Source organism: Pyrus communis, chromosome 9 (genome assembly GCF_041283825.1).
Source record: "Pyrus communis isolate YQ-2024b chromosome 9, ASM4128382v1, whole genome shotgun sequence".
Classification (NCBI taxonomy): Eukaryota; Viridiplantae; Streptophyta; class Magnoliopsida; order Rosales; family Rosaceae; genus Pyrus; species Pyrus communis.
Genome location: NC_142573.1, coordinates 14,537,351 through 14,558,769, shown reverse-complemented (window position 1 = coordinate 14,558,769; position 21,419 = coordinate 14,537,351). Strand labels below are relative to the sequence as shown.

Below are 21,419 nucleotides of genomic sequence, written 5' to 3'. Positions count from 1 at the left end.
ACACGCCACACGTGAGAGATATGGTTGAGAGTTCTTGTTGAGCATATGTGAAGTACCTGCAGTTTTTCATCCATCCTTGAGTTCCAATAATGATTCATAAGATAATACAGCGTGTTTCAAAAAGACCAAGACGTGATACATCCACAAACTCAACACCAATCATATTGAGCCCACATCAGATCAGTGAAGCATAAGAAGATTGAAGTCAAGAAAATCCGATCCTAAGACAACCTTGCCGACCTCTATACGAAATCACAATTGAAGGCAACATTTCAGAAGCTTGTCTGATGAATTGGTATGTGGAAATTGTCTCATTTGCAATGCTTGTAGTTCTCATTTGGAAGTTTTGTCAAACTCAAGAGGAATATCTAGAAGTATACTCACTTGACCTTAATATGCTATTTTCCCCTTAGATTAGGAGCATTTTCCCACTAAATTTTTGCTACCTGACGAGGTTTCAACTAGGCAACCATCTTGGGTTGGTCATGCCTTGTGTGCATTCTACTTGTGTTCTAAAGGCTTTTAGTTTTAACTTATTGCTACTTCTCACTTTTCTACTTAGACTATGGATTTTATCCTACCTTGGGTTTTACCATAGCCAAGTTTTGTGAGTTTTACTACTTATGCATTCTTCCGTCTAATTTTAGACTCTCATTCGCTCATTGTGCCAACTAGAGGAGAAGACTTCATCAACTATTTATACATCATCACGTGAACACCTCATGCACCATCTGTTACACACTTAAGGGAAAGTGTTGCAGTCCTAAATTCATTAAGAGTGTGAATGTGTAAATCCTAAAAGATTATATATAGGAATCCTATGAGATTTAGAAGATCTTTCCTTGTACAACTTGTATTTCTTTTGAAGCAAGTTTTTCTCTCCCTTGTTAATATAAATAAAGGCATAAAGCATGAAAAATTCATGACCTCAAGCCTTTCTCTCTTCTCCTTACCGCGGGTTCTCTCCCTCTCTTTTCCCTCAAAAAAAATAAGCCTACAACAACATATATAATTTCCAACAAATTACGCACTTTACACTTCTATCGCAGATTATGATGAAGGGCTTGTTGGGAATATAGTTTTTTGCGAGATTTGTTTTGTGAAGTTGTTCAATACTTAATCAAAGTTCCACTAAGCTGGGCCATCACTCCTCAAATTTCGGTTTCTTCCATTAAGGATACTGTACTGTACGATGCAAAACCGATTTTTATTCTAAGATCTCGGTTAATGCTCTTAACCACTTTGATTACAAACGCTTTACGACCACAAATCTCTTAAGCAACCATATGATGGAAGTCCAATAAATTTAGAATAAAAAAGCACAAAAGTTCTATTTTTATCACTATTTTCTACATTGGTTCATATGCTAGCCAGCTCAACAGAAAATCTTTTGTCCACGTAGAACTACACTCACTGCCAAAATTGATGGTTTTTGTAGAGACGATGACAGATTTCCTGGGTTGCAGAAGAAATCCTAGACCAGAAGGACCCGTTGCCCCTCGCGTTCAAATCACAGCACAACTGAATGCACAGAACATTCAGATGGAACCAATCAGTTCACTGGTGAGCACTGACTGCAAATATAAGAAGGAATGCGAGCCTCATCTGCAAATTTACAATCAACTCCATAACGATGGGTGTGCATGCATTTCTTTCAACGGAGGAGCCTATTATGGTACTCGACTGGAGGATGCGAAGGATTCTCCAAGGCTTCAACCTCCCCCAGAGACGAGGCATAACCTTCTATACTTGGGGAGCCAAGGATGCATCAAAGTTGCGCGACTACTCTCAGAGTGCCAGGAGTGATGCTAGTAAAGAAAATGCTGAAGGAACATTAGGGTAGATGCTTATACCTGCTTAAACAAAGTCAAGAAAACCATTTAGCTAGTTGATTTCTCAATAGGAGATATATTTCACACACAGAAAAACGTGCAGACAAACTACACGAACCTAGATGAGAGGGAGTGAGGGTAAAGAAGTTAATGAATGCATCACAAATATCCATATCGTACATAAGTATATATTCTTCAAAAATAACAATTAAACATAAGAATCCTCATGCAAAAGAGATGAAATAAACCCAGCTTGGGTTCCTCGTGTACAAACTGTGAACTACCAAACTACATTGTCCCTTAAAGAATTTGGATGATTCTTCTGTTTATTTTTATTTTTTCACATAACAGATCTTTCAACTCCATACAAGCGAAGACATCCTAATTGGAGTGACTATTCAACCTTCAACGAGGGATTCTGCCAATAATGGCAGATAATCATTTTGAGGTAACTAAGAACTAAGAAGGTTAAATAGTATAGAAGCAACAATAGTGGAAAACAGTTCAGGATTTATGCTAATCAACTCCTGTCCTAAAGGCCCCGGTCACTAATGGATTTATTATAGTAGGAATGAGAATTTGCATTAATCAATACTCCAAAAACATCCAACAAGAATAGTGCTATAGCAGGCTGATCCCAAAGTCAAAAATAACTTCAACAGGGTCTGGATTAAGATCAATATAACACTAACAGGTTCTAGAGCATATTGACTTTCAGCATATCAACCAAAATAAGAAATTACAAAAATACAAAGTAGGCCAGAGACGAAAGGCTTACAATATGGGATGCATACTTATCCACTCACACCCTCCCGATAGGTTAGTTCTCTTTTGTGCCAGAAAGAACAAGTCTTTGAAATTTGTCGGATAGTTCTTGATAAAGATGAATTTCTGTTGGCTTCACTTGTTTAATTGCAGTTTTTAAATGTTGCATTTTTACTTCTGAGGCATCAAGGCTCTCCTGATAGAATAAATAATCATGGATTGATGAACTGATTCAGAGAAACAAAATTCATGCAATAAAATAAGTAATATTCAAACCTCCATAGCTGCAACGGCCGCTTCTCGGCAGATTAACGATATATCAGCACCGGTACAGCCTTCTGAAAGACGAGCAAGTTCAGATATTGTGACATCAGAACTGCATGGTATCTTGCGCAGATGGATATGAAATATCTCTTCCCGATCAGTCTCATCTGGAGGTCCCACATATAGCAGCCGGTCAAAGCGTCCTGTCGAAAAAAGAATTCTATTCTCAAGGAAATTTTCAAGTTGTTGGAGGAAAAGAAAGACACTTACAAAAACTCATCCATCTTGTGTGTACAATGTTACAGGAATGCACCTGCTACCCATGAGGTGGGTGAACGTGAATACAGAAAATGTGTATTTGTGTGTGTTTGTGCTGGAGAGGGAGAAGGAGAAGTAGAAAGAGAAGAGAGAGAGAGATGTAGAACCTGGCCTCAGAAGGGCACTATCGATCTTGTCTGGCCTATTTGTAGCAGCAATAACAGTTACATTAACTCTTTCATGCAAACCTAATTTTAACAGTATAGATCAAGTCAGAGATTCAATAGCAAAAATGATGATTGCTTAAGTTAGAATCCTGGCTAATAAAGATTCTACATATTGTATAAAAAGAAAAAAAAGCCTTACAAACAAAAAAGAGAAAAAGCTTATAATTGTGGATCGAGTAATGTAGAACCGTTACCAACCATCCAATTCAACAAGCAGCTGACTCATAACCCTATCCGAAACTGAAACTCCGTCACTTTCCTTCCCACGAATGGCAGCAAGCCCATCAATTTCATCGAAGAATATGATTGCTGGAGCATTAGCCCTTGCTTTCGCAAACAGGGATTTCACAGCCTTCTCAGATTCACCAACCCATTTGCTAAAAAGTTCTGGACCCTTCACAGCAAGGAAATTTAGCCCTGCCTCAGAAGCTACAGCACGAGCCATAAGGGTTTTGCTGCATCCAGGAGGACCAAACATCAGGACCCCTGTCGGGGGCCGAGTCCCGATACGCTTGAATGCTTCCCGGTGTTTTTGAGGCCATATTACGGCTTCCATTAACTGACTTTTTACCTCCCTTTGACCACCAACATCTTCCCAATTAACTTTCGGAACTTCAAGTATTACCTAGAAGTTTAAGGGAACCGATTAGGAGTATGAGTAGTTACATCAGTGAAATTAATATGTCAAAAATATGGCACATGATATGATTAAATAATAATAACAGTGAAACATTTGAACTCAAGACAGTATTCTATTGGAACGTCAATCCAAAGAGAGACAATAAATAACTTGTATGTACTTGTAGTTGTTTAACAGCGGTTGGATTCAATAATTTGTACTAAAAGCAAGCCATTTGCTATCTGGTCTTGCATTCTACGATGGGCTCATAAAGAGAAAGAACCCTCACTTAATTAAGATAATTTAGGCATACTGGAGCTTGATACACAACATATACTAAACATAAATGACTGCCTGGAAACATGGAAGTATTAAACTTACTTCCCGCATGGCACTGGGCCTCACTCTCATCCTGGCCTTTTCAAAATCTTCAAAAGTCACTTTCAAGACACATTCTCCTTCAATGTCATTCAGAAATTTATCACCATCTCCAATTGTTCCCTTTAAATGCAAGGATGTCTCTAAAGAAAAATCCAAATGTGAGACAGATGAAGATCTGGAATCTGAGTAATCCATCGATATGTCTGTCGTATCTTTTGAGAAACCAGGTACATTTAGACCATTAGAACAATCTTCATCAGCAATAGATGTTTGGTGCAAACAATCATCAGAGTATTTCGATTTGACATAACGTCTAAGACAATTGAAGGCCGCTTCATTACAAAGGGCAGCCAGATCAGCACCCACGAAACCGTGTGTAGCAATAGCAAGATGTTGAACTTGCTCGTATGAAAGAGATTGCTCCATTTCGCCGATAAGAGAATGAAGTATCTCCAAACGTTGCTTGGGAGATGGCACACCTGAATGTTAATTTTCAAAACAAAAATAATAATTACATGTCCTGGTATTTGTAGTAACTACCTTTCTCATAGGCCGTATTTGTAGTAACTACCTTTCTCATAGGCCAGTGTGGATTGCTCTTCTAATATAAGCGTGTTATTACAAATTAGAAAGTTAGAAACCAATTTTAATTAAATATATATAGATTGTATCAACATTAGAAGATAAGGCTGTGAGATACCTTGTGGGTAGTGGGAGCAGGTCAAGTAGTTCATAGGGAAGCTTTGTTGTTTAAGCGAGCAGTTTCATTTCTTTTTTATTTATATTACAAAACTATTTTTGTCCAGATATAATTAGGTTTTAAATGGTCACGGTAAAAGGGAATAGAAAATGGGCACAGAAGGGAGAATCCCCTTTTGAGTAGCCTTGTATTTGCGTATTTCTTGCTTAAAGATTTTAATGTAGGTTGGTCTAAGAGCTTGTGTGTTGAATCCATTGGTATACAAAAATATTTAATGAAAATTCTTTTTTTTTTTTCTTTTTTTTTTTCCTTTTTATATTTATTTTTATTATCTAGATCCACAAACGCTGTGTGTATGCATGGGTGTGGATGTCTTTCTCCATTTAAATAATTATTTAGACATTATTCAACTTTAAGCAGTCTCAGATCAATAGGGAAAAAAATTAAAGGTCAAATGTGAACAATCTAAAACCAAACCCAAGGAAGTAAACTAGACTAATTATGACATTTGCACCTGAGCCTAAAACAAGGATGAAGACCACCAAAATTCCCATCAGTTTGTCAAACCTCTAACAGACCAACATATTAGATGGATACCTATGGTTTTCTTACTAGTATAACTCCGGAATTATTTAAAAAGGTTTTGTATATGACAAAATACAATCAACACTACAAAAACTTCATATTACCTATTTCAATTTCCCTGTCAAGTCTTCCAGGTCGTCTGAGTGCAGGCTCAATGCTATCAGGCCTGTTGGTAGCAGCAATTACAAGTACACCTTCAGTTCTACTTACACCATCCATCAAATTCAACAGTGTAGCAACCATTCTTTGAGATAGCTCTTCACCTCCTTCTTTCCTTGCAGGTGCGATAGCATCCAGCTCATCAATGAATACCTATGGAAAGAACTAATTAGAGAAGACAATATAGATATGTGTATTGAAATAACTAATTTAACAAAGGCAAAATCTTGGTAACATAATCAAATTTATTAAACCCCATTCCTGCATATATATAAGTACATACCTATAAAAACACAACTCTTCATTAAAGATCTTAAACAGTACAAGATACGTGAACAAGGAATCCACTTCTAAAATAAACTGTACATAAATCTGGAGCAACACCTCAATCCTAGGGGAAACCATCAAGCAAAAAGAATTCCGACGAGCTACAAAACAGAAGCTTTCCAATCTGACAAAATAACAGAAAAAAGGATACTTCCCTAAATTCCAAAGTAAGTCTACAAAAGGGATTCTTGCTTGCATACCTTATTTATTAAACAAAACCTTCTAAGTTCAATAATTCTTTATTAAGTATTCAGCTGATTTATGGCTTAGCAAAATTCCTCAAAGTTAAAGCTTCGGTGATAATTCTTTATAGAAATCAAGCCCTTGTCTGCTGTAAGATGATAGATATTTGGTATAATTCTAGGAGAGCACCTTTTCCAGTATTCAGTTACATTCTACAAGCATAAGATGGCATTTGACTCCATGCTATTTGAAAGTTACACATAAGAGAGTATGTAAGAGCATGTTAGGTTTTGATATACAAAAGTAATCAACAATATTAAATCACTTTAGATTCCAAATTTAATAAGCATACAATTTTCAGTGACAAATGCCAAAAGATAAAGAATTGAACAATTGAATGACAGTGTGCATAATTTTATTTGTATGTTTGCATCATTTAAAACTTAAAATAAGTTCTAACCAGAAAATAATAATGAACCCTTAAAATACAACGCATGAAAACTGAAACAGAGAAGAAACCTAACCACAGAAGGTGCAGCTTGGCTAGCTGATTCGAAAACTTCTCGCAAAGCTTTCTCACTTTCTCCAAAGTATTGACTCACAAGTTCAGGTCCATTGACAGAGAAAAAGTTAATGCCAGCATCATGGGCACATAATCGAGCCAAAGAAGTCTTTCCCGTACCAGGAGGACCATGAAGAAGCACTCCCTTTGTAGTTCGTAAACCAAGACTAATTAAAAAAATATATATGCATAAATAAATGTACTAAAAAAGACTGGTTATAACTTATGAACACACCAAAACCAGATGTTTCATCAAATGGACATGTAAATTGGTTATCTTGTGGAAGACAACAATTACATTTCTTATTTTTTCCATTGTTCAGGTATATTTCCTACGTCCGAATCATTCAATATATACATCATAGGATATTCTAATACCTTAGTAGTTAGAAATTTTATCACTGGTGGCTGACAGATTCCACATAGATTGACAGCTTACCTTAAAAAGATTTCTTTATGAATGGGGGAGCACACCATTAAATGGTTAGTACAATCTTGTAATTAACCATACAGCTCATACCTTGAACATGTTAATAGCCTTTATATCAAAAGAATATACCCGCCCGCCACAACCAGAAGTATTTAAATTAAACAAGAAAGAAACAAATAATGTGCAAAAACCCAAAAGTTTAGCATCACATGAAAACTTCAGTCAAAATATTAAGAAACAAATAACATGTCATATGACATACCTTGACAAAGTGTCCATAGAGGAGGAAAATATGATGTCCTTCAAAACTGCATATTCTTTACAAAGACCCCCCAATCTTGAAATGTTATCTCCTGTATTAGCGGCAGGATCATTACATTCCAAATTGGATAGATTTCTTCTCTGTGGAGTTTTAGATGCTTGGTTTGATGGCAAATGGAAAGATAATTTTGTTTCTCGCTTCACTAGAAAAGCATCATTTTCACAGCCCACTACTTTAGAAGCCTCATTTAGCAAATCATTAGCATCACAGCTTGACAAACTTTTAGCACCAATCACTCGGAGTAAACAAAGTTGTGAGAGCATTGGGATGGTGACAAAATTTCCGCAAAGTAAACAGCGAGAATACAACCATGTAGTAGCACATGTCTCCAGAAGTCTTTTGGTATTGTCATCCCCTAAAACCTCTTCAACATCAAAAGAATTAACAGATGACACATTGGGAATGGTTACACCTGCTACTGACTCACGTAGAGGTGAAGTTACTGGACTAGTACTAGACACACTTAGCTTTGATCGATTCAATGGTGTCTTAGGAGATGCACCCATTCCCTTTTCAGAATAATGGTAAGATTTTTCAGCGGAAATGTTGACAGAGGTATTGTTCATGGTTAATCTATTATTAGAAGGAACAATCTCCAAAACTAACTCGTTGCAGTCGTATACTGAGAGGCAATCAACTCCGGTGCTACGTGGTTTTCCTGACTTACCCAGAAGACCAGCTCCAAACTGATTTTGTACAGAGTGGATGAATATTACCCTGCCTGATGGAGGACAACCAATTGTATTTGAAAGATTTGAAGACAATAGCACTTCATTCTTCGTAACCTGAGATAAAACATAAGCCACTATAATTCGAAACTTCAGATTCCCAAAGGCAGGAAAACTTATCAACTAACCAACAAAGGTTTCCATAACAAATTGTACCAAACTAATTCGATAATTTTTCAATTTTTTCTGACCCTAACTACATGATGCCATTTTCAAATTCAACATTATAGTTCAAACTAGAATATCACCATAGTTTGGAAGCACCCTTTGGGAGATTAGTAGTTAGGTATTTACCGTCAAGAGTTTAGACACATACTAATGTCATATATTTTACACTGTATTGAATAGTAATGCATCTCCTAAACATATTCTTTTTCTTGAACCCGTTTTTCGCAATTGCCATATCAAATAAGGTTCCACATAATAGAAAGAAAAGGAGGAAAAAGAGTAACCCAGTTGTTATTCAAACCTTAGAAGATGGAAAAATTGTAGCAAGAGCAAAGTAGTTCCCTACTTCATTAGCCAACTGCCCACAAGAACCAATCCCAAAAGTTCTAGCACATTCATCTGCTAAAGAACAGAGAGGAAACCCATCTGAATATCTACTCTTCGAGCTCGGAAGCGACACCTGACAATCAAACCAATGCCGAAACACCGAAAATTAAACCCAAACACAAAACAAAAAAAAACACTCGTTTGAATTGCTTTGCCAAACGATAGGCGAAAACTTTACCGAAACAATGGAGCCAGGAGTGAAGGAAGAGGCGACCATGGAAGGCTCTGAGAGCCAAATTTTGCAGCTTTTGGGATCGTCCTGAACGTCGGCGACTCGGGCAACGAAAGCAGACTTAGCAATCAGAGATGGGTATTTGATCGAAGCTTCCTCGATGAAGCTCGCAAAACCCTCTTCTGTTTCTTCGAAATCAAGCGACCCATTTGACGAGAAGTTGTGGGAAGAATTCGATAGCCTCGATTGGGTCTTCGAATGCTTCTTTCCTTTCGCAGAAGGCATCTGCAGATAGTGGATACAGTACAATACTAACAAGGTTGATTGCTGTTCGGGAGACGGTGTCAAAAGAGTATGGGTCTTTCGAGTTCAAATGATCCCGACGGCCGGAAGTTCACTTGGCAGCAAGAATTCGAGTGGTTGGCGTGGCGGTAGAGTCAAAACTACTGGGTTGGCGGCAGAGGGAGAACAGGGGAAAGGGAACTGAAATTGTCGAGTTTTAACTTTTTTGCTAGGTTGAAAATACCCGGTTGTAACTTAAGCTAAGTTTAAATAATAGCTTCGTCCAAAAAAAAGTTTAAATATATCTCCTTAAAAAAAAAAATTAAATATATATATATATATATTTTTTTTTAATACATCAATATTTTTACACTAAAGAGAGAGAGAGTTTGGCTAAGCCACACAATGGGCAACCTAATTTAGTATCGAATTCGCCATCCACGAGATTCAAACCTAAGACCTCTCACTTCCAAGTGAGGAATACCACTAAACTGTAGTAGTGAGTGACAAAAATAGTTTAAATATTAGCTGTTGAGATTCGATCTAATGGCTAATTAGACATTTGCATTGACATACTTCTACCTTTATCTCAAAGAATATGATGCAGTGCAAAAAAATAAAAATAAAAAGGTAATTATCAGTTTATTACCGTGAAGTTTTTTTATTTTCAACATTTCATAATTAAGTTTTTTTTTTATCCTAATTTGTTACTTAAAGTAAGGTTCTAAAAGACGATAGGTGTTAATCGGGCGGTGGGTTGGGGAACAAGCATATAATTTGTCTTCGTTTTAGTATTCAACAAGTTTCTTACAATTTATTTAAAAAAATGCAAAATGACAGTTATCTATTTTCTATCTAAGTAAGTCGCAACCTAGGCAGGTGTCTAGGCGTGTTTGGACGGGCTAGGTGGGTGCTAGGCGATTTAGGCGGGTGCCTCAGAAGGTCTAGTGTCATTTCTAAATTTTCAAATGTCTAGGCATTAATCAGGGGTGGCCAACCGCTTAGCTCCTAGGCGGGGCTTAAAAGGTGCTAGTAGGGGATTTTTAGAAGAATGACTTAAAGTCATAATTCTGTGACACTTTCATACATCTGTTGAGCTATATGTTAAAACAATCGTTAACTTGTGACTTGGTGACCATATGGACAATGACTAAGCGCAACGTATCAATCTTGGACCCACATAGATATTAAAAAAATAAAAAAAATGAGCATTGGGATGCGGACTCACTACTTTCCCTTTCCTTCTCCCTCACCATCCCTCCTTCCTCATCTCTATTCGACAACCACCAATTCTTTATTTCTTCTTCCCTCTTCAAATAAACCTCCCGTCAAAACCCAGAAGCCAAAAAAACATGGCAGCTTCTCTTTATTTTCCTTGGCGCCTCCATCCTCCAGTCAAACTTCACATCAGGTCTTGTAGTAGTTAAATACAACAAACTGCCAACAATATTCCTATATAAACATTCATCAGCATTCTCACTACCATCAGATTTGGCATATTTTTTTCATTTACTACAAGTGGTGTACCAACTAATTTGCAATCCTTTAGCCCAAAATTTTCTAATAATGTATTGGCATACTTTTTCGGAAGAATAAGTATGTTATTCTCAGTTTGTATTACTCCTAAACCAAGAAAATGATGCAGAAGTCCTAAGTCGTTCATCTCACATTGTTTTATCATTTCCATTTGGAACTCCTTAATCATGACCTTTGAGCTATCAGTGTAAATTATGTCATATACATATAGAGAGACAATGAGAATACCTGCATCAGTTGACTTAATGTATAATATGTCTTCATTTGGGCTCTTTTGGAAACCATACATTAAAATAGGCATCAATCTCATCATACCAAGCTCTAGGAGTTTGCTTCAACTCATATAGAGCTTTCCTTAATTTGTAAACCTTATATTATTGACATTTGATCACAAATCCCAGAGGTTGTTCAACATACACCTCTTCATGTAAAACACCATTAAAAAATGCAGACTTGATATTTGGAACAATTTTCATTCTTTTTGAGTTGCCAAGGTAATTAAAGTTCTAATGGTATCCAATCTTGCCACTGGTGCAAATATCTCATTAAAATCTACCCCAGACTTTTGAGCATAGCCTTAGCCATCAATCTTGCTTTATTCTTTTGCACAGAGCCATCCAGATTCAGTTTAGTCTTATAGACCAATTTGACACCAATGACGAGTTTTTCAAACGGCCGACATCGAAGACGGGTTTTTCAAATGGTCTATCAACCAATTCCCAAGTACAGTTCTTCTCTATCATTTCAATCTCAGCATTTATTGCCTTTTTCCATACTCATCCTTTGATGCTTCTTCAAAGCACTCAAGTTTAATCACACATAGATTGCACCTCTCATACAAAGCTTTAAAACTTAAGAGGGGTGATCATACTCATGTGAACCTGTGATAGCATTTTAACTATCATGACTTGCAAAAAAAGTAAAGACTTGATCATTTTGATCATGTGGCAATTCTGCAGACAGCAGTTCACCATTTCTTTCTTCAATCTCAATTGTACTCCATTCATCTTCATGTACTACTCATGTATCATACGCAATATGTACAATCACAGTTCTCTCAGTCCTTGACTTCCAATCTCAACAAGCACTTTCACTGGAAATAATCATTTTTTCAATTTCCAAGTTGTAGAGCCTATAGCCATTTTCACAAGTTTCATATGCAAGAAATATACATTTAGAGCTGGTTTCATCAAGTTTATGTCTCAACTTATTAGGAACATGAGCATACACAAGGATTCAAGCACTTTTAGATGTCTTGAGTCTAGGTTTTCTTCCACTATAAGCTTCAAGTGAAGTTTTTCTATCCAAAGCTTTAGTAGGACATCTATTGAGAATATACACTGTAGTATTACCAGCTTCTGCCAAAAAAATTCTAGAGGGATATTTTTCATAATCATCATACACTTGGCCATCTTAACAGTAGTCCTATTTTTCCTTTTAGCCATCTCATTATGTTGTAGTATGCAACAGTAAGTTGTCGTTCTAGTCCTAGATTCTCACAGAATTGAGTAGACTCCAATAAGGTGTATTCTCATCCTTGTCACTTCTTAACTTCTTCAGTTTGTAACCACTTTGTAGTTCCACTATTGCTTTGAACTTCTTAAACACGCTAAATGTCTCAGATTTATTTCTTAGAACGTAAACTCAGCACATCCTAGTGCAATCATCTATGAAAGTAATAAAATACTTGTTCCCAGCCCTAGTAGAAGGTTGCATAGGACCACATATATCTGAGTGAATCAATTCAAGTGGAAATGAAGTTCTCTAAGTTGCTTCTCTTTGAAATGCATTGTCAAGTGCATAACCTTCACAGCTAGCTTTTGTCACTTTCAACCAGTGTTCTAAAAATCGGTCTAGGCGGTGCCTAGGTGCTAAGCGGTGGAGCCCCAACTTGATTTAGGCCAAAGCGTTTACTTAAGGTGAGGAGGATTTAGGCGCCCACCTAGGCGCTTGGTAGGCGGTCTACGCGGCAGTCTAGGCGGCTGCAAATCTCAAACTTACTGCAACTCTTGCAACAAATTTTTGAAACTTTCGATGTCATACGTAGCAGTAAAGCCTCGACGATCTTCTGCAACTTGCCGTCTATGAACAAATGAGAGAGAGAAAGAGAGAAAGGTATTTAACATTTAATTTGAAATGTCTCGCTGTAGATTCACTGATTCAAGACTCTGGAATGGCTTTGAAAGGGCTAAGGGAAGAAGAAGAAATGAAAAAGGAAGAAGAAGAAACAAAAATGTATAATAGAAAAGGGCTTTTCAATTTTCAAGGGGTCAAAAGGTATTATTATCTGGGACTCCACCTTTGGGAATGTGAAAGAGGTGGGATGGCACACGGTTTTGAATATTGAAACCACCCACTACTTGGGCTTTATGTCTTTTCAAAAGTTTGAGATTTACATACATACATACATATGTGCATATATATACACACACAGAGAGTTTAGAATTATATATAGGGGTTTGAGATATATATATATATGTTATATGAATTATTTGGATAATGTTTTTTTTTCCTTAGACCATCAAATTATGTAAATAAAATAAATAATATATAAAAAATTATCTAGATCCACCTAGCCTCCTAAGAGGACTTCTAGGCACTGGGCTCCAACTCACCGCCCGACTAGCGCCTAGCGTTTTTTAGAACCATGCTTTCAACCCTAGCATTCCAACCACCATTACTTGTTCCTGAAGTTGCTTAAGGGCATTTACATTCAGATGACAATCTTCTATGCCAAATCATTGCAGGTTGACACACATTGGCTCTCATTGCAATTTGCATTCTTGGTTGTAACTTCAAAGGAAACTTTATGCTTACTTTCATGAGAACCTTAACAATCAAGTTGGAGAAGGTACAATCATCATAAAATTCCACCTTATTGCTTCCAATGTTGAGAAAATATCCATACTCCATCATTTGTTCCATACTTAGCAAATTTTCTTTCAAACCAAACATAAACATTACCTTATATATATCTTTTGCCTAGCTTACTTTCAACCACAAGATTACCTTTTCCAACATCTACAAAATTTCTTGCACCCATTTCAACCTTAGCAACTACACTTTTGTCAACGTCCACGAAAAGATCTTCTCAATCAATCATATAATTGTTGCATCCACATACATCTTCACATTTCTTCACAATAGCAACATTACATGCAAAAAACATAGTATGAGTCTCATCAACATGGCTAGCATAGTTCACATGTTGAATTGCCTTCTTATCATGATAATCTTTGGCAATATAACAAAATTTATCAAAATTATGGCACTTAGGTTTTTCTTTGAGCCAACACTTTCCAAAGTGCAACTTATCACACTATTTGCAGGGATTCTTTGTTGTCTCGGAATTAACTACTGATTTTCCTTGCTGGTACACATGCTTATTCTCCCATTTCTTTCCGTTTATCTTCTAATTCTTCTGGGAATTGAAGTTTCGATTAGCATTGAACTTGTTTTGCTTAGGAGTTACACTAAGACTAGCAAACGTTTTCTTAGTTCGATTCTCATAATGCCTCTCAATTCTTTGTTCATATCCTTTCAAAATGGCAACATCTTGAGCATCAACAATTTCTAGATCCTTAGTATTTTCAATTACAGAAGCAATACTATTATAGGACCTAGGTAAACTAATCAATAATTTATGCGCAATTCTTTGATTACTCAGATTCTCACCGTAATATTTCATTTAATTAATCAAATGAAACAATCCAACAATATATGCAGATAATGATTCATGCTCAGCCATTCTTGTATATTCAAAATCATGATGCAAGCCTTGTAGTTTACAGGCCTTTACTTGTTTGTCTCCCACAAATTCTTGTTTCAAGACATCGTAGGCTGATTTTGTAGTTTCCTGGGTTGCAATCCTTGGAAAGATTTGATCGGAAATAGCTCTCTGAATGATCCCAAGAGATTTTGCATTTTGACAATATTTTCTCTCAATTGCAGAGATTTCTTCCTTCTTTTTTGCTCGAACATCGAAGCCCTTCTTAACTAAATTCCATAGTTCGTAGCTCAACACCACTTGATCTAGCCATATGAGACTTGTTATCGAGCTAGCCAGACTTTTTAGAGACTTGAATTTGATGCAATAAAGCTCGATTCAGCTCGAGTTCCTTTACCACCAAGAATCATAGATTCACACCCAATTTAGATGATTGAACTAGGCTCCGAGGTTATGTTAGTATTCATTTCTGTTTGGATAAACTTCAAAGGGGGTTGATGATCTTAGCAATTGCAATAAGAAAATAGAAGAACGAATGTTTTAGAGAATAACTTTCTGTTTCATTGGATTCTACTTAGCACACAAAGTGTGTGAAAGTTGTGTTACCATTAGGAAGCAAGGTTTTGAAAAACGCTAGGCGCTAGTCGGGCAGCGACTTGTGGCCTAATGCCTAGGCAGTCTAGAAAGTCTTAAGTAAATTATTATATATTTTTATTGTATAAATAAGTTAGACATAAAAACAAAAAAATAACAAAGCATTACCAAAAATTAATAATAAATAAATAAGGTGTTAGGTTGAATTTGGATTATTTCGAACTTAGTTTATTTTGAGCTTGCTGGTTCGCTAGGCGAGATGATATAACAAATTGTCAAGTTTGTCTTGGTTTTATCAATAAAAAAAATATAAATTGTCAAGTTGGTTTTGGTTTTATCAATCATTTTAATATTTTATTATTTTTTCTACTCTAAAACCGTGCCTTGGTCTTGGTTTTATCAATCCTTTTATATTTTATTCATTTTTTTTTCAGTTGTTGTGCCATATTTTCCTCTCGCACTAAATTTCCTTCTTTTATCAATCTCTCGCTCAACCATTTCAGTTTCTTTTCTCAGAAAACTAGTCGTGTCTTCCTTCACCATTGTCATCGCTTCACCACCTCCACCTATCTTTCCCACCCTTCCTTTTCTCATTAGATTAACAGTAAGCGAAACTGAGAGATGCAATGGCGACCAAAACAATAGAGTCTGCAAAAAACCCACCACTTGGATCGCTACCTTGGCCACCCAAGCCGCCTAAAACGCTCAAAGAGCGCCTAGGCAGGTGCCTAACTCCTACCCGATTTTGTTTTACAATTTGGCCTAAATCACGTCGGCTCTCTGCCACCTAAGCTGATTTGTAGAACACTGTTGGAAGGAGAGGGAAACACTCTCTCTTACATCATTACAAACAATCCAACCATTCAAAATTAACTCATCTTGAAAGATTACACATGTCATAAGCTATGACTCATTGTATTCTCATCTAAATGAACACATGGACTATGATCCACGACTTATATTAAATTATGCTATACTTAGTAAAATCCAACCCAATTTAGCAAATACATTTAAACTTTCTCCCATATACGGTTTCACTTCAGGTGATAGTTTCCACTTATTTATAACATATTTATAGAGTTTAGCTTATTATATGTGTACAAATTCGTTAATTTCTGTAGCGGACAAGAAGCAACTGCACAAGAGGATATATGTAACAATGGACTTACTATTTCAAGTGAGTGATATTATTTCAGAACGTTTCTATTTCACATTGTTATCTAATTTCACTTGCATTCTACCTCTGAAGATGAGTTCATTCCCCTACTTGCAAATATCGTATCTTATCCATAGAAATTTCATAATCGAAACCATTCAATTTCTAAATCTTCATGTGAAGATCATCCTTACAAAAATTCATTCGAATAAGAGAGCTTTGAGTTTTCCTTGGACTCCTTCTAAAGAGCTTGCTGCAAGGTCAGGACGAGGAGATGTTCCTCAATAGAGATTGGGAGGAAGCCATCCTATCATATATAGTTTTTGTAAATGTGTAATTTTTGTTTCATCGTCTTATATATAGTTATGCTTTTGGTTAGAGTTTATGCTCGTTATTATTTTGCTTCTTGTTCAGTTGATTACATACAAATTCACTAATTCTTGTACTAAGATGTAACTGGAGGATGTATCTTTGAATTGACAATTCTCTCCACGTTGAATTGAATGATAATATTTTATTTTTTAAATCCATTTCTTCTCTAATTATACTTTTTTGTTTCTATTCATTTGAATCTTCAATTATGTGTTTCAAGAATCTATTAAGTACTTAAGAAATAAGCATGCCCTTTCTTTTTGAACAAGTAGGAATGTTGGCTACTTTTCCCACTTGCCTTCTCCTACTTCCCTTTCCTACTGAATAGATGTCATGTGGATTATCCTATACTCAAATGTATGTATTAATTGTGTTTAAAAAAATTTCTTCTCTTTTCCCTAATGCCCCTAATTAAATCTCATATGCCAACCAAATCATTAAATTATCTATCAAATTTGACAAATCTAATTATTTTAATTATTAATATATATATATATATATATTTTACACAAATTTCATTTCCTTTTTTTAACTCACTTTTTTTTTTTTTTTTTTTTAGTCCCTTTTGTTTTTAGGCTCTTGGAGAGGTCTACAAAATTCTCAGAGATGTCATTTTTTTATACGACATATACTACAAATAAATAATATTAAAAAAACCTTTTGTGTTGTGATTTATTTTATCTGACAAGGAGAAAGATGGCCGGCGGCAAGAAGAAGAAGAGAGAGGTATGTGTTTGTAGAATTGTAGGGGAATGTGTATTGTTATCCCTCCTACATTGTGCCTTTATTTATAGTAATGAAAGGGAGAGAAGATATTTCTTCATCCCCAAGGAATACAAGATACAATAGGAAAGGATAACTAGAATAAAAACTAATCTAGGATTTACACAATCACACTTAAACTAGGAATGTTTACAACACTCCCCCTTGAGTGTGTAAATACTCAAGGTAGATTTAGCATCATGCAGAAGTTGAGGAAGTCGACTCATTGACACTGATTCTAAGGAACAACGCTTATTCTCAATAAGGTACGAACTTGCATAAGTAGTAAGTCTCACTTAAAAACCTAAGGCTATGGCAAAAACCTGAGGAGGGACAAAATCCATAGTCTAAGGAAAAATGCGTGAGGAATGCAAAAAGTCAAAGAAACGTCTACGGGACATCATCAGGGATATGACTAGCCCAAAGTGGGTGCCTCATTAAGACCTAGTTAGGTAGCAAAAACCTAGTGGGAAAAATGCTCCTAATCATAAGGAAAAGAGTACATTAAGATCAAGTAAGTATCTACATGATACTCCCCCTGAGTTTGACATAATTTCAAACAGAAATAGCAAAGTTACAACTCAGAAAGTTTACGCGTACCAATTCCATGAACAAGCTTTTGAAATGTCATCTTTGGCAATGATTTGGTGAAGAGGTTGGCCATATTGTCTTGTGAAGGGATTTGCATGACTTCAATCTTCTGATGATCTTGTTGTTGATGTGAAAAGAAAAACTTCGGCGCAATGTGCTTGGTGTTGTCTCCTTTGATACACCCCTTCTTGAGCTATTCGATGCAAGCTGCGTTGTCTTCAAAGATCGTCGTCAAGACATCAACGGCGGGATAAAGATCATAGGAGCTTCGAATATGGCCCACTACTGCTCTCAACCGAAAACATTCCCGAGTTGCTTCATGTAAGGCGAGAATTTCAGCATGGTTAGACGAAGTGGCAACTAAGGTCTGTTTAGTTAACCTCCAAGAGATTGAGGAGTCTCCAATAGTAAAGACATAACCCATTTGAGAGCGTGCCTTGTGCGAATCAGATAAGTATCATGCGTCAGCATAACCAACACGGCGAGAATCAACTCGAGGAGCATAGGGTGCAGCACCATTCGAGGATTCGTAGGGATAGAACAAGCCCAAATCCGTAGTACCCTTAAGGTAACGGAAGATGTCTTTCACGTTAGTCCAATGTATGCGTGTAAGTGCATTACTGTATCTTGCCAAAAGATTAACAATGAACGAGATGTCGGGTTTAGTGCATTGAGCTAAGTACAATAAAGCACCTAGCACACTTAGATAAGGAACTTCAAGCCCTAAAATCTCTTCATCATTCACATTCGGATATAAGGGATCTCGTTTTGCATCTAGCGAACGAACGACCATAGGAGTACTCGAAGACTTAACTTTATCCTTATTAAAGTGGTGCAACACCTTCTGGGTGTAGTTCGATTGATGTACTAAGATTCCATCTAAACAATGCTCTATCTCAAGACTGAGACAGTATCGAGTCTTACCCATATCTTTCATCTCAAATTCTGATTTCAGGTGCGCGGCAGTTCTTACGAGCTCTTCAGGAGTTCTGATAAGATTCATGTCATTGACATATAATACAACAATCACAAATCTGGAATGTGACTCTTAATGAACACACAAGGGCATAGTTCATTGTTTACATATCCCTGACTAGTCAAATACTCACTCAGACGGTTATACCACATTCTTCCGTATTGTTTCAAACAATAGAGTGAATACCTTAGCCGAATTGAGAGCGTGTTCCGGGGTTTGGAAATATTTGAACCAGTCAATGTAAGTCCTTCGGGAACTTTCATATAGATTTTCATATCAAGATCCCCATAGAGATACGCGGTTACTACGTCCATCAGCTGCATATCCAGTTTTCGGAAAGTAATCACATCCATAATGGGTGAATAAGTTTTGTCATAGTCAATCCCGGGGCGTTGTGAGAAGCCTTGTGCAACAAGAAGAGCTTTGTAACGCACAATTTCGTTATTCTCATTATGCTTTTGAACGAAAACCCATTTGTAGCCAACGGGCTTCACATATGGAGGAGTAAGAGCTACAGGTCCAAACACCTTACATTTCACAAGCGAATCAAGTTTAACTTGGATTGCTTGTTTCCAATTTGACCAATTAGTTCTACGTCAACATTCATCAACAGAACACGGTTCAATGTCATCGCTCAACATGATCTCAATAGCTACTGTAATTGTTAATGCATCGTCGACAATCATCTCATTTCTACGCCACACATCATTTACGCTAGCATAATAGACTGAAATCTCACGACTCTCGGGATGAAGATTCGTCTCTTCAATGACGCTTTTAAAATTTCCTCATGAGTTGGGTAGAATAAGTAAGCGATAGTCAAATTCATGGTAGGCTCTTCAGGACCTTGTGCAATGGTTTCCAGAGGTGTGAATCCTTTGAACCAAGGGGTTTGCCACGTTTTTGTGTAGGGGCAGATGCTTGGTTAGCAGCTAATGTACCCGGGATTCCAGGAGGGCAGTTCGTCGTACATTTGGTACATCCATCTTTGCAGGCATATTCACAGCTGGAATATGTGATCTTGTCACTCGCGTTAGATCGATGAAAGCATCTGGCATGCTCTAAGCTATGCTCTGAAGATCTAATATGCGCTGCACTGTAGTTTTAGACTGAGCCGTACGGGGATCTAAATGAGACAAAATCGAAGTTGTCCACGATAATTCACGTCGTTCTTCAGGAACGTTGACGTTCTTATCTCCCCCTAACGATGGAAAGACTATCTCATAAAAGTGACAATCTATGAAACAAGCAATAAACAGATCGCCTGTCAAAGGTTCTAAGTAACGAATAATCGAAGGAGAATCATATCCGACATAGATTTCCATCCTTTGCTGAGGCCCTATTTTTGTACGTAAAGGCGACGAGATCAGCACATATACCGCACAACCAAAAACAAGTAAATGCGATATGTCGGGTTTGTATCCGGTAACTAACTGAAGGGCACTAAATGGTTATGTCGCAACAGGTTTTAGGCGGACCAACTTTGCTGAGTGCAATATTGCATGGCCCCAAGCAGTGATCGGGAGCTTAGTATGTATGACCAACGATCGAGCAATCATTTGTAAGCGCTTAATGAAAGCCTCTACCAGGCCGTTCTTGGTGTGAACATGGGGTACATGATGTTCAACTTCAACCCCAACCGACATGCAATAGTCATCAAAAGTTTTAGATGTGAATTCTTCCGCATTATCCAATTGAATAGATTTGATCGGATAATTAGGGTGGTGAACCCTGAGCTTGATAACCTGAGCCAACAGTTTGGATAATGCAGCGTTCCTTATGGACAACAAACACACGTGTGAACAACATGTGGAAACGTTAACCAAAACCATAAAGTATCTAAATGGTCCGCAGGGAGGGTGAATCGGTCCACAATTGTCCCCCTGAATCCGTTGTAGAAAAATGGGAGGATTCAAACGAATCTTGTCATAAGAAGGCTTAGTAATAAGGTTTCCTATCAAACATGTTTGACATGCGATTCCTTGGATCGAACCTAAACTTCAGGTTAGTGGATGCATGTGTGAAGATTTGAGGATACGGAGCATCGCTATTCATCCAAGATGTCCCAAACGATCATGCCAAAGTGTAATTTCCGTGGTCCCAGTAGTGGGGCCGGCCACATACTGGCATTCAATGAGGCGTATGGTCGTAGTATACAGACCACTCGAGGTATGCTCCATCTTCTCTAGAATATGCTTCTGGCCATATTCGTAGGAAGTTATGCACAGAAATTCAACTTCATTTTCTACGTGGGTTTCAATGTGGTAATTGTTATCTCTAATGTCCTTGAAACTTAACAACGTTCTTCCGAAACGTGGAGAATAGAGTGCCTCATAAATGGTCAAGATTGTACC

At 37.0% G+C, this 21,419-nt stretch overlaps 1 protein-coding gene across 4 annotated transcripts; it reads right to left on the bottom strand.

Annotated features, from left to right (window-relative positions):
• Positions 1-1,144: 1,144 nt before the first annotated feature.
• CIP111 (Cam interacting protein 111) lies at positions 1,145-9,592 on the bottom strand. 4 transcript variants are annotated; one of them, XR_011069156.2, is made up of 11 exons: positions 9,076-9,592; positions 8,812-8,970; positions 7,555-8,399; positions 6,825-7,029; positions 5,736-5,943; positions 4,347-4,825; positions 3,541-3,971; positions 3,287-3,367; positions 2,874-3,064; positions 2,611-2,793; positions 1,145-1,853 (listed from the first exon to the last, which is right to left on the bottom strand). XR_011069156.2 is itself a non-coding variant. In XM_068480122.2 (11 exons), the coding sequence occupies exons 1-10, from the start codon at positions 9,352-9,354 to the stop codon at positions 2,653-2,655; spliced, it is 3,015 nt and encodes a 1,004-aa protein (XP_068336223.2). In that variant the 5' UTR covers positions 9,355-9,592; the 3' UTR covers positions 1,145-1,856; positions 2,611-2,652. The 4 variants fall into 4 exon arrangements, 2 of the variants coding, with proteins under 2 accessions (XP_068336223.2, XP_068336222.2); XM_068480122.2 differs by having other exon boundaries at positions 1,145-1,856; positions 3,545-3,971; XM_068480121.2 differs by having other exon boundaries at positions 3,545-3,971.
• Positions 9,593-21,419: the final 11,827 nt, after the last annotated feature.

Excerpts from the sequence above, each read along its gene's own strand:
- CIP111 (XM_068480122.2), bottom strand. The coding sequence starts at position 9,354 with ATGCCTTCTGCGAAAGGAAAGAAGCATTCGAAGACCCAATCGAGGCTA. Across the intron at positions 8,400-8,811 it reads CAATTTTTCCATCTTCTAAG|GTTACGAAGAATGAAGTGCT; the intron begins GTTTGAATAACA and ends GTTTTATCTCAG. Across the intron at positions 3,972-4,346 it reads GGCCCAGTGCCATGCGGGAA|GTAATACTTGAAGTTCCGAA; the intron begins GTAAGTTTAATA and ends TTAAACTTCTAG.